The sequence below is a fragment of the Lethenteron reissneri genome, chromosome 66 (genome assembly GCF_015708825.2).
Source record: "Lethenteron reissneri isolate LAM-NWPU_2019-01 chromosome 66, ASM1570882v1, whole genome shotgun sequence".
NCBI classification, from domain to species: domain Eukaryota; kingdom Metazoa; phylum Chordata; class Hyperoartia; order Petromyzontiformes; family Petromyzontidae; genus Lethenteron; species Lethenteron reissneri.
This window is the reverse complement of record NC_083844.1, coordinates 7,531,989-7,544,142: the sequence shown is the minus strand read 5'-3', so window position 1 is coordinate 7,544,142 and position 12,154 is coordinate 7,531,989. Positions and strand designations below refer to the sequence as shown.

Genomic DNA, 12,154 nt, shown 5'->3' with positions numbered 1-12,154 from the left:
TGAATAAACCTCCCTCCCCTTCAATCCTTCGTGTGTAGCACCGCAGTTTTGCACGAACCTAGAAAACACAGACACGAGAAGGGCATTCATTCATCCTCGCAGTGGCGGCGGCGGCTTTTGGCTCACCAATAGCTTCCGGTCGCCACTTCCACAAAGCAGCCTTAATAACGAACACGTTAATCAGGCCGCGCTAATTACACGCACAAAGCAGAGGTCGCAAACGGGGTTTGATTCCTTACCCGTACCCGGCCGCACCAGGGTCGCAAATGGGTACCCGTACCCTACCCGATACCCGGATACCCGTACCCGGCCGGGTATCGTGTAGGGTACGGGTACCCGATTGCGACCTCTGGATAAAGCCATATTGCAGGCACGGGGGTTGATTCTAGGAACTTGAATTGTGAGAAGAGACAAGACGTTGGGAAATGAGTGACAAACGGTGACTCACCAGTGACTCACGACCTACCCGTACCCGTACCCGGCCGCACCAGGGTCGCAAACGGGTACCTGTACCCGTACCCGGCCGGGTACGGGTAGCCGGGTAGGGTACGGGTATCGGGTACCCGATTGCGACCTCTGGCACAAAGTGCTGGCCGGAAATGGATCACAACACTTCACTGCTGATCTCGTCAAGGAGCGTGGAACCATCATCACGCGAGCTCCGGTCATCTTCACAGCAGTAGCGGCAACTTTTGGCTGGCCGACGAACAAAGACGGTGTGTTCACATGCGCTGCTGCTTCTGCGGCCGTCTGGAACGCTCTTCCCTTGCGATATTAGGAGGCCACTGGGAGCCAACACCATGTGAGACTAGGCTCTAAGAAAAGCTGTCTTGGGTGTGGACCAATCAACTTCAAGGACAGTGCATACATTATCAGAGTTATGTTTTTTGTTTGCATTCCGACCGCAGGTATTGTGGTCAATGCAAACATGACTCCTTGTAAAAAAGGTGTCAGTTTTGTTGCCAGATAAAAGGGTAAAACACTAATTATCATATTTTGCTACTGGCAAATGAGGTTCCAATGGTGGAGCTATGATGCATTTTTACATCATCAACGATATTGACGAACTCGCTCATAGCACGCTAACTGCTACACTACCGCTCCCCACACACACAGACACCACAGAGGCAGGCACAGACAGACAAGCACAGAGACAAAAGATAAGACACAGCTAAAATTACTGCATCAAGTGAAAAAAAACCTAAGAGATAGACCACACACACACAGACCACACACACAGAGACCTCACACACACACAGACAGACCACACACACATCACACACAGCCACACACACACACACCACACACAGACCACCACACACACACAGACTACCCCCACACAGACCCACACACGCCACACAGACAGACCACACACACACCACACAAAACAGACCACACACACACACAGACCACACACACACCACACACAGACCACCACACACCACACACACAGACCAGACTACACACACACACAGACCACCCACACACACCACACAACTTGTTTAAGGCTGAGTCGACGTAAGGGAAGGCCGCATTCAAATATTCGACACAGAGGGGGCGGTGGTGGTGGATGGAGGTGGTAGTGGAGGTGGTGGTGATAGTGAAGGTGGTGGTAGTGGAGGTCGGTAGGGATGTGGTGGTGGTGATAGTGAAGGTGGTGGTAGTGGAGGTGGTGGTGGATGGAGGAGGTGGTGGTAATGGTGGTTGGAGGTGGTGGTGGTAGTGGTGATGGTGGTGGTGGTAGTGTAGGAGGTGGTGGTGGTGATAGTGAAGGTGGTGGTAGTGGTGGTTGGAGGTGGTGGTGGTAGTGTAGGAGGTGGTAGTGGTGGTGGTAGTGGAAGAGGTGGTGGTGCTAGTGGAGGAGGTGGTAGTGGTGGTTGGAGGTGGTGGTGGTGGTAGTGTAGGAGGTGGTGGTGATAGTGAAGGTGGTGGTAGTGGTGATGGTGGTGGTAGTGGTAGTGTAGGAGGTGGTGGTGATAGTGAAGGTGGTGGTAGTGGTGGTTGGAGGTGGTGGTGGTAGTGTAGGAGGTGGTAGTGGAGGAGGTGGTGGTGCTAGTGGAGGTGGTGGTGGTGCTGGTAGTGTTTGTGGTGGTGGATGGAGGTGGTGGTGGTAGTGGAGGAGGTGGTGTGGTGGGTGGTGTTTGTGGTAGTGGAGGTGGTGGTAGTGGAGGTGGTGGTAGTGGAGGAGGTGGTGGTAGTGGTGGTAGTGAAGGTGGTGGATGGAGGTGGTGGTGATAGTGAAGGTGGTGGTAGTGGATGGAGGAGGAGGTGGTGGAGGTAGTGTTGGTAGTGGAGGAGGTGGTAGTGGTGGTGATAGTGAAGGTGGTGGTAGTGGATGGAGGAGGTGGTGGAGGTAGTGGTGGTAGTGGTGGAGGTAGTGGTGGTAGTGGAGGAGGTGGTAGTGGTGGTGGTAGTGGAGGAGGTGGTAGTAGTGGTGGTAGTGGAGGAGGTGGTGGTGATAGTGAAGGTGGTGGTAGTGGTGGTTGGAGGTGGTGGTAGTGTAGGAGGTGGTAGTGGTGGTGGTAGTGGAGGAGGTGATCGGCGGTGACGGTGGTAGTGGTGTTTGTGGTAGTGGAGGTGCGGTAGTGGAGGAAGTGGTGGTAGTGGAGGAGGTGGTGGTAGTGTAGGGTGGTGGTGGTTTGTGGGTAGTGGTGGTGCTGGTAGTGTTTGTGGTGGTGGATGGAGGTGACGGTGGTAGTGGTGATGGAGGTGGTGGTGGAGGTGTAGTGGAGGAGGTGGTGGTAGTGTTTTGTGGTAGTGGAGGTGGTGGTAGTGGTGGTGGTGGTAGTTGTCTGTAGCTGGTGGGGCTGGGGTGGTATGGAGGTGGTGTAGTGGAGGTAGTGGTAGTGGTGGTGATAGTGAAGGTGGTGTTAGTTGGAGGAGGTGGTAGTGGTGGTGATATGGAGGTGGTGGTAGTGTGATGGAGGAGGTGTTTGTGGTGGTTGTGGCAGAGGCGGGAGTGGTGGAGGAGGTTGTGGTGGTAGTGATGGAGGAGGTGTTTTGTGGGTGGTAGTGTTAGTGGTGGTTGTGGAGGAGGTGGTGGATGGAGGAGGTGTTTGTGGTGGTGGTTAGTGGTGGAGGTGGTGGTAGTGTTTGTGGTGGTTGTGGAGGAGGCGGCTCGTGGCGGTGACGGTGGCCGTGAGCCGCAGGCCCCGCTGGGCACGCGGGGGGAGTCGAACCGGGTCTCTTGAGGCGGCTTCGTTCGCGGTCACTGCCGCAACCGCTGCGCCACCGCTCTCCCGCCTCGCTCCACAGCCAAACGGCGCACGCCGGTGACGTCACGGCTCGCGCCTACGAGCGTTCTGACGTCACGACTCCGCTACGAGCGTTCTGACGTCACGACTCCGCTACGAGCGATCTGACGTCACGGCTCGAGCCGACGAGAGTTCTGACGTCACGGCTTGCTACAACGAGCGTTCTGACGTCACGGCTCGAGCCGACGAGCGTTCTGACGTCACGGCTCGCTACGACGAGAGTTCTGACGTCACGGAGCGCTACGACGAGCGTTCTGACGTCACAGCTTGCTACGACGAGCGTTCTGACGTCACGTCACGCGTGCCGACCGACGGCAGGAGGCGTTTTGACGTCACGTCTCGCGTACGCGAGCGAGTGACGTAGCAACGAGTCGCACCGATGCCCTTTAACTGACAAAATGGTTACGTGACGTCACGTTCACAACAACAGGCTACGTCATCATCACAATAAGCCATTTTCAATCCACTGTTGGATGATAGGGTGGGGAGGGGCTGGGTGGGGAGGGGCTGGGTGGGGAGGGGCTGGGTGGGGAGGGTGGGGCTGGGTGGGGAGGGTGGGGAGGGGCTGGGTGGGGAGGGTGGGGTGGGCTGGGTGGGGAGGGTGGGGTGGGGCTGGGTGGGGCTGGGTGGGGAGGGTGGGGCTGGGTGGGGCTGGGTGGGGAGGGGCTGGTCACCCCGTGGTGCCCTTATAAAACTCAACGTTGCACCTACTCACGCCGGCTTGTGCCCGCCCTCACAGTCGGCCATATTTGCGGAATACACCACGCCGCCGTTGACCCTGCAGGCCATTGACCGAGCAACCCAACGTTCCTACCAGCTCCCTCCGCAGGAATGTGTTGTTAAACTGCAATGGCGGGGAACCTTTTTTCTGCCAAGAGCCATTTGGATATTTCTATAACATCATACAAAAATGCTCAACTTAAAAATTCGCCCGTGAGATTTGGTCAAACATTTCATTAACTCACCCCCTAATGCGTTGGGCTGGAACTGCTTCTCTTTGGCGAGGCGTGGTGATGATGTTAGCTGCTGGTATTGATGATGTCACTGCTACTCGCAACTGCTTTTCCAGGTTTGCTCCTAGATTTGTTGAATTTCAAGTCCCGCCTGCGGTTGCCTTGGCAGGGCCAGACCCCAATGATTCCGCGGGTCTTATACAGCCCACGGGCCGGACGTTCCCCACCCCTGTGTTAAAGAGACAGACCCCCATAACATCATTCGTTGGCACGGTTTGCACGGTTGGCGCGGTTGTCAACGTTGGCACGGGTGGCACGGGTGGAAAACGTTTGCACGGTTGGCGCGGTTGTCAACGTTGGCACGGGTGGCACGGGTGGAAACACGTTGGCACGGTTTGCACGGGTGGAAAACGTTGGCACGGTTTACACGGGTGGCAACGTTGGCACGGGTGGCACGGGTGGAAACGTTGGCACGGTTTTCACGGGTGGCAACGTTGGCAAGGTTTGCACGGGTGGAAAACGTTGGCACGGTTTACACGGGTGGAAAACGTTGGCACGGGTGGCGCGGGTGGAAAACGTTGGCACAGTTTGCACGGGTGGAAAACGTTGGCACGGGTGGAAAACGTTGGCACGGGTGGGACGGGTGGCACGGGTGACGTACTCGACACCGCTGCTATCCGTGCCAATAACCCACCGCTCGCTGGCAAAGTGACAGACTCACTCCGCGGGCCTCCGTGTTTTACGATTGTTTAATAAATAACGCGTGCACCAATATCGATGTTCGAACATCGGGGGCAAAAAACAACAGCGCGCGCGTGTTGTGTGTGTGTGTGTTGGAGAGTTAAACCCACGTCGACAAAACGTGGCCAATTCTTTACCGGTTAGACCGCTATGCCGGTTGTGTGTTGGGAGAGTAAACCCACGACAACATTTACAAATATAGTGTAGTGTATAATAGTGTATAGTGTAGTGTATGGTGTAGTGTATAGTGTAGTAGTGTATAGTGTAGTGTATAGTGTAGTAGTGTATAGTGTAGTGTATAGTGTGTAGTGTATAGTGTAGTGTATAGTGTAGTGTGTAGTGCAGTATACTAGTTACAAAACTCCACCAGTGTATTGAAGAATACATCCACTACAACATTCACAATTATAGTGTAGTGTATAGCGTAGTGTATGGTGTAGTGTATAGTGTAGTGTATAGTGTAATATACTAGTACAGCACTACACCACTTGTGTGTTGAAGAATACATCCATTACAACGTTTACAATTATAGTGTAGTGTATAGTAGTGTATAGTGTAGTCTATAGTGCAGTGTATAGTGCAGTGTATGGTGTAGTGTGTAGTGAATTGTGTAGTGTATAGTATAGTATATAGTGTAGTGTATAGTAGTGTATAGTTTAGTGTATAGTGTAGTGTATAGTGGTGCACAGGTTCGTGTATAGTGTAGTGTATTAGTGTAGTGTATAGTGTAGTGTATAGTGCAGTGTATAGTGTAGTGTGTAGTGTAGTGTATAGTGCAGGGTATAGTGTAGTATACTAGTACAGCACTACACCACGTGTGTGTTGAAGAATACATCCACTACAGCATTTACATGTATAGTGTAGTGTATAGTGTAGTGTATAGTGCAGTGTATAGTGTAGTGTATAGTGTAGTGTATAGTGTAGTGTATAGTGTAGTGTGTAGTGTAGTATACTAGTTACAGAACTACATCAGTTGTGTGTTAAAGAATACATCCACTACTACATTTACAATTATAGTGTAGTGTATAGTAGGTAGTGTATAGTGTAGTGTATAGTAGTGTAGTGTATATGGTGTAGTGTATAGTAGTGTATAGTGTAGTGTATAGTAGTGTAGTGTATATAGTGTAGTGTATAGTAGTGTAGTGTATAGTATAGTGTAGTGTGTAATGTATAGTGTAGTGTATAGTGTAGTGTATAGTAATGTATAGTGTAGTATATAGTGTAGTGTATAGTATAGTGTGTAGTGTATAGTGTAGTGTATAGTGTGGTGTATAGTGTAGTGTATAGTAATGTATAGTGTAGTGTACAGTGTAGTGTATAGTGTAGTGTATAGTGTAGTGTATAGTGTAGTGTATAGGTTGTGTGTTGGGGAGTGTAACCAGCTACAACATTTACGATTCGAGCAGCTGTGACGTTTCGCCGGTAATTCAGCTCAGCATCATCAGTCGGACAGCCACAGACTCCCTCCCGTTTTCTTCTTAAATCGACGGGGGGATGAATGTGGGTTCATATTCTCGGTTCTTCGCTAAAGCCGCGTAAACAGAAACAAAAAACTCAAAGATAAATTTCGATTTAAAGCTTTCGTGACTGCAGGGATTCATCTTCTTGGTTCTTTCGGTAAAGTCACGTAGAAGGAAAATAATAAAAATAAAACATAATAAAATAATTCTCACGACGTTTTGGCCACAACGCAAGCAGCTGTCCTCAGGTGAAGAACAGGTCTGTCGGAAAGACAGCATCTGAATGAACACCACCAAGCTTGGCAGCGTAACTGTTGATATGCAAATTCCTTTGTCAAGGCGCCCTTCCCCCTCCAACCCAGCTTAAATATACGCTCCAAGCCTGGTGGTGTTCATTCAGATGCTGTCTTTCCGATAAACCTGTTCTTCACCTGAGGACGGCTGCTTGCGTTGTGGCCGAAACGTCGTGAGAATTATTTTATTATGTTTTATTTTTATTATTTTATTATTTCCCTTCTACGTGACTTTACCGAAAGAACCAAGAAGACTCCAAGATAACACAAGCGGTCTTCATCAGGCGGAGAGAAAAGCGGATGCAAGCCTCCAAATGTAGCTGCTTATGAGGGCCATCATTGGGGCTCAAGATCGGCTTGCAGAGGGAGGCATCTTGATCCCCATGTTCTAACTCCACCCCATTCCCTCGGCCTTGTCTCAACTGAGGATTTCCTCCAGTCCCCGCTTCACACTCAACAGGGAGACGAAGGAGTCCGGAACCTCCGTTGTTCCAACTTTCCCCGTCGGCAGTTGTCCCACTACCGGGTGAGTCATTGGGGCTCCCGCTTCACGATCGGCTGGCAGGGAGAGGCATCTTGATCCCCACGTTCTAACTCTACCCCATTCCTTCGGCCGAGTCTCAACTGAGGATTTCTTCCGGTTCCTGCTTCACACTCAACAGGGAGACGGAGGAGTCCGGATCTCCGCGTTCCAACTTTACCCGCGGCTCCGTCTCGCTCCCGTGGCAATCCTCGGCCTCCCGCTTCACGATCGGCAGGGAGAGGGGGCGGCACGGAACGACCTCGCCACCGGGCTCCACCTTCAACCCCCGGCCACGCCTCGAGCCTCCGACGTCCCCTTCCTGTTCCTCCTTCACCTTCGCCGAGGACGCGTCTCCGCCTCCGCCTCCGCTCTCCGCCTTCATTACCTCCGGGCGTGTCTCGACAAAGCCGGCGGGCTTTTCCGGCGTTCTTCTTCCGACGCAGCTGGGCGAGGGGAAGGAGGAGGAGGGCTCACCGCCGCCTCTCTGGGGAAAGTCGCGCGCTCACCCCCAGACCCAGGCGGCTCCGGTAGGGCGGCCGTCGCCCCCTTGCTCGCGATGCACCCCCGGCGTTTTCCCCTTCCTCCGCCACGCTCCCTCCGTCCGCGCCCTCGGGAGCGCCGCCCGACGGCGTCGACGCCTCTCCGCCCTCGCCTCGGGGCCCCTTCCCCGCCGCGGCCGTCGCCGCCCCGTGCACCTTCTGATGCACGACCAGGGACCTCCGCTGGGCGAAAGAACGGCCGCACACGCCGCACGCGTACGGCCTCTCTCCCGTGTGCGTCCTGCGGTGGACCGCGAGGGCCCGCCGCTGCGTGAACGTCCTCCTGCACACCGCGCACCTGTAGGGCCTCTCGCCCGTGTGCACCCTGCCGTGCGCACGGAGGGCCCTGGGGTCCGCGAACGCCCTGCCGCACGTGCCGCAAGCGTACGGCCTCTCTCCCGTGTGCGTCCTGCGGTGCGTGCTCAGGGCCCCGGACCGCTGGAAGGCCATGTCGCACGAGTCGCACTTGTACGGCTTCTCGCCCGTGTGCACCATCCGGTGGGTGTTCAGCGCCCCGGCGCACACGAACGCCTTGCCGCAGACGGGGCACGCGTACGGCCTCTCGCCCGTGTGGATCCTCTTGTGGATGTAGAAGCCCCCGGGGTTCGTGAACGCCTTGCCGCACACGTCGCACGCGTACGGTTTCTCGCCAGTGTGGATCCTCGCGTGAGTCGACAGGGTGCCCGGGTGGGCGAAGGCCTTGCCGCAGGTGACGCACCTGAAGGGCTTCTCGCCCGTGTGGGTCCTGTGGTGGCTGCGCAGGTAGTCCGAGCGCGTGAAGTTCTTGCCGCAAACCGTGCACCCGTAGGGCCTCTCGCCCGTGTGGATTACCTGGTGGCTGCGGAAGTGGTCGACGCGGGTGAAGTCCATGCCGCAGACGCCGCAGCGGTACGGCTTCTCGCCCGCGTGGAACCTCTGGTGAGAGCGGAGAGCTTCCGGCTCGGCGAAGGCTTTCTTGCACACGGGACAACGGTGAGGCCTCTCCTCCACGTGGACCCGCTGGTGGGAGCGGAAGTCCTCCGGCTGAGCGAACCCCTCCCCGCACACGCGGCACTTGTAGCGCCTCTCGCCGCCGTGAGTTCGCTGGTGGCTCATCAAGGTGAAGGGTTTGTCCGTCCGGTACGGGCAGTGGGGACACTGGTACATCACCGGTTCGGTGCGGCCCCGGTGACGCTTCATGTGGTCCTCCAGCGCCGGCGGGCTGACCACTACCCAGTCGCACACCGGGCAGTGGAGCCTCGTCGCTGATTCGTCGTTCATTCTGGGTGCTGGGGGAGGGCGGAGGAAGGGAATTAACAGGAATGATGTTGATGCCTTCGTGGTGAGTGCCGGGACACAGAGAGGGCAGACACTCGCAGTGTAATAGTAGTGTAGTGTATAGTGTAGTGTATAGTAGTGTATAGTAGTGTAGTGTATAGTAGTGTAGTGTGTAGTGTATAGTAGTGTCGTGTGTAGTGTATAGTGTAGTGTATAGTAGTGTATAGTGTAGTGTATAGTAGTGTATAGTGTAGTGTATAGTAGTGTATAGTAGTGTAGTGTATAGTAGAGTAGTGTATAGTGTAGTGTATAGTAGTGTAGTGTATAGTGTAGTGTATAGTGTAGTGTAGTATGTATGTTCAACTTTATTGCACTGTACATAGCCAACCGCGCAACAAACTGAACACAACAACAACAAGCAGCAGTTCTAGATAAATTAGTTTGTCAATCTCGACGATGATGACGATGATTTACATGTGCATCGCAACTCCCAGTGGTACCCTAATATCGGAAGGGAAGAACCTTCCAGACGGCCGCACAATCCGCAGCATCCGAAAGTGCCACACGATGCAGTGGCTGTCTTCACTTACAAAGACAAATATCCCCCGGGTAGCCTTGAGCAGGCTGTTGGGGCAATTGCTGTTGGTAGCGAGTAGCAGCAGCACCTATACACAAAGATCCCCCGGGTAGCCTTGAGCAGGCTGTTGGGGCAAGTGCTGTTAGTAGCGAGTAGCAGCTGCAGCTATACACAAAGGTCACCCGTGTAGCCTCTAGCAGGCTGCAGGGGCAAGTGCTGTTGGTAGCGAGTAGCAGCAGCACCTATACACAAATATCCCCCGGGTAGCCTTGAGCAGGCTGCAGGGGCAAGTGCTGTTAGTAGCGAGTAGCAGCTGCAGCTATACACAGACAAAGGTCACCCGTGTAGCCTCTAGCAGGGCTGTAGGGGCAAGTGCTGTTGGTAGCGAGTAGCAGCACCACCTATACACAGACAAAGATCCCCCGGGTAGCCTTGAGCAGGCTGTAGGGGCAAGTGCTGTTGGTAGCGAGTAGCAGCACCTATACACAGACAAAGTCCACCCGTGTAGCCTCTAGCAGGGTTGTAGGGGCAAGTGCTGTGAGTAGCGAGTAGCAGCAGCACCTATACACAAAGGTCACCCGTGTAGCCTCTAGCAGGGCTATAGGGGCAAGTGCTGTTAGTAGCGAGTAGCAGCAGCAGCTATACACAAAGGTCACCCGTGTAGCCTCTAACAGGGCTGTAGGGGCAAGTGCTGTTAGTAGTAATGAGTAGCAGCAGCTATACAGACAAAGGTCCCCCGTGTAGCCTCTAGCAGGCTGCAGGGGCAAGTGCTGTTAGCGAGCATGAGATGGGCGGCCAGCACCACGCTCGCCCGACCGCCTTTGTATCTCCGATGTCGACTACTACACACCGAGCCGCGTACTCATTTGAGGCCGAGTCAACCTAGGGGAGTCCCAGCCGTGAGCGGGGCAATCGAACCCGGGACCCTGCAGGGTCCGTAGGGCGGCAGCGCTGCGCTAACCGCTGCGCCACCGCTCCCCAACTCACACAAAGACAAAGGCGCTCACCCACGCGCGCCACCCGGTATAGCCTCACCAGAATGTCGGGGCAAGTGGCACACGACACAGAAGAAGGGGGGGGGTGGTGTGGGTGGTCAGCCCCACGCTCGCCCGGCCGCCTTTGTCTCTCCGCCCCCCCCCCCCCCCCAGTGGCGATGTTTAACGACTACGATACACACCACGGCTCAACCACGTAACACATTTGAGGCTGAGTCGACCTAGGGGGCCGATGGTCCTGGACGCGGTTGTCGTCTCGCCGGTGACGTCGATCCAGCCAGCTCGTGCGTGACGTCCACCCCCCACACACCGGCGGCGCCCAAGTGACGTCATGTCACCGTGGCGGCGACTGGGAATAGGGTGTGACGTCACGGACGCACACGGTGGAGAGCGATTGGGTGGTTGGGTGAGTGGTTTGGTGAGTGGGTGAGTGGATGGGTGAGTGGGTGGTTGGGTGAGTGGGTGGTTGGGTGAGTGGGTGAGTGAGTGGTTGGGTGGGTGAGTGGTTGGGTGAGTGGTTGGGTGACTGGTTGGGTGAGTGAGTGGTTGGTTGGGTTAGTGGTTGGGTGATTGAGTGGTTGAGTGAGTGGTTGAGTGGATGTGTAAGTGGTTGGGTGATTGAGTGATTGAGTGAGTGGTTGGTTGTGAGTGTTACTGTATCATTCCGCTTACTGCATCGTACCGTTATAAGTGCACATTCCACGTGGTAGCGGAGCTCATTCCACGTTATAACGGAGCACATTCCACGTTATAACGGAGCACATTCCACGTTATAACGGAGCACATTCCACGTTATAACGGAGCACATTCCACGTTATAACAGAGCACATTCCGCTTTCGGGTTAGATTGCGTAAGTAGAAATGTGTCGTAACCCCCCACCGCCCGACACAGCCAATTAGTAAGTCTGTCGCGAAAGCAAAACACCAATCAGTTACTACTTCGGCCTAACCGGTGTGTTGAAGAGTAAATCCACAACATTTGCGACCCAAAAACCTTTCCTCCTTGGTTCTTTCGGTAAAGTCACGTAGAGGGCCGTCCATAAATTACGTCACGCGATTTTGGACCATTTTTGACCCCCCCCCCCCCCCGCCTTCGTCACAATAAGTCAGACCCCCCCCCCCCCTCAAATAAGACGTCACAAAGCTCTGCCCCCCCCAAAAAATATAAAACATGCTTCAAATCGCTTTAAACTATTGTCATTGTAGTGCGTAGTTAATTTGGCGCTGCACTCTTGATGATGTAGGAGAAAACATTTATGGAAAAGTCTATTTAATTAAGTAGAACGTGTTGTCTATATTTATTTAAAGTTGCGCATTTTGATGTGACGTCACATTTCTCAAACACCCCCCCCCCTCGTCACACATCATCACAAATGTCTGACCCCCCCCCCCCCCAGGTACGTGACATCATTTATGGACGGCCCCACGTACCTACGTGATACTGAAAGAACTAACGGAGTATGGATTCCCGCAGTCACGAAAACTTCAAATCAAGACCAAAAAAACATTTATTATAAATATTGGTCGCGAAAGTCAACGTGTGAAATTTGTGCGGGTTTTTA

The 12,154-nt window shown here is 54.1% G+C and overlaps 1 protein-coding gene across 1 annotated transcript in view; it reads right to left on the bottom strand.

Moving 5' to 3' along the window:
• Positions 1-10,892, bottom strand: part of LOC133359943 (zinc finger protein 470-like) — a 25,422-nt gene extending 14,530 nt beyond the window's left edge. The window contains exons 1-3 of the mRNA XM_061578507.1: positions 10,633-10,892; positions 7,731-9,031; positions 7,403-7,609 (exon numbers count right to left, since the gene is read on the bottom strand). Of these exons, the coding sequence (XP_061434491.1) occupies positions 7,403-7,609; positions 7,731-9,023 (1,500 nt within the window). The 5' untranslated portion in view covers positions 9,024-9,031; positions 10,633-10,892. The remainder of the gene's footprint in view (positions 1-7,402; positions 7,610-7,730; positions 9,032-10,632) is intronic.
• Between the last annotated feature and the right edge of the window lie 1,262 nt (positions 10,893-12,154).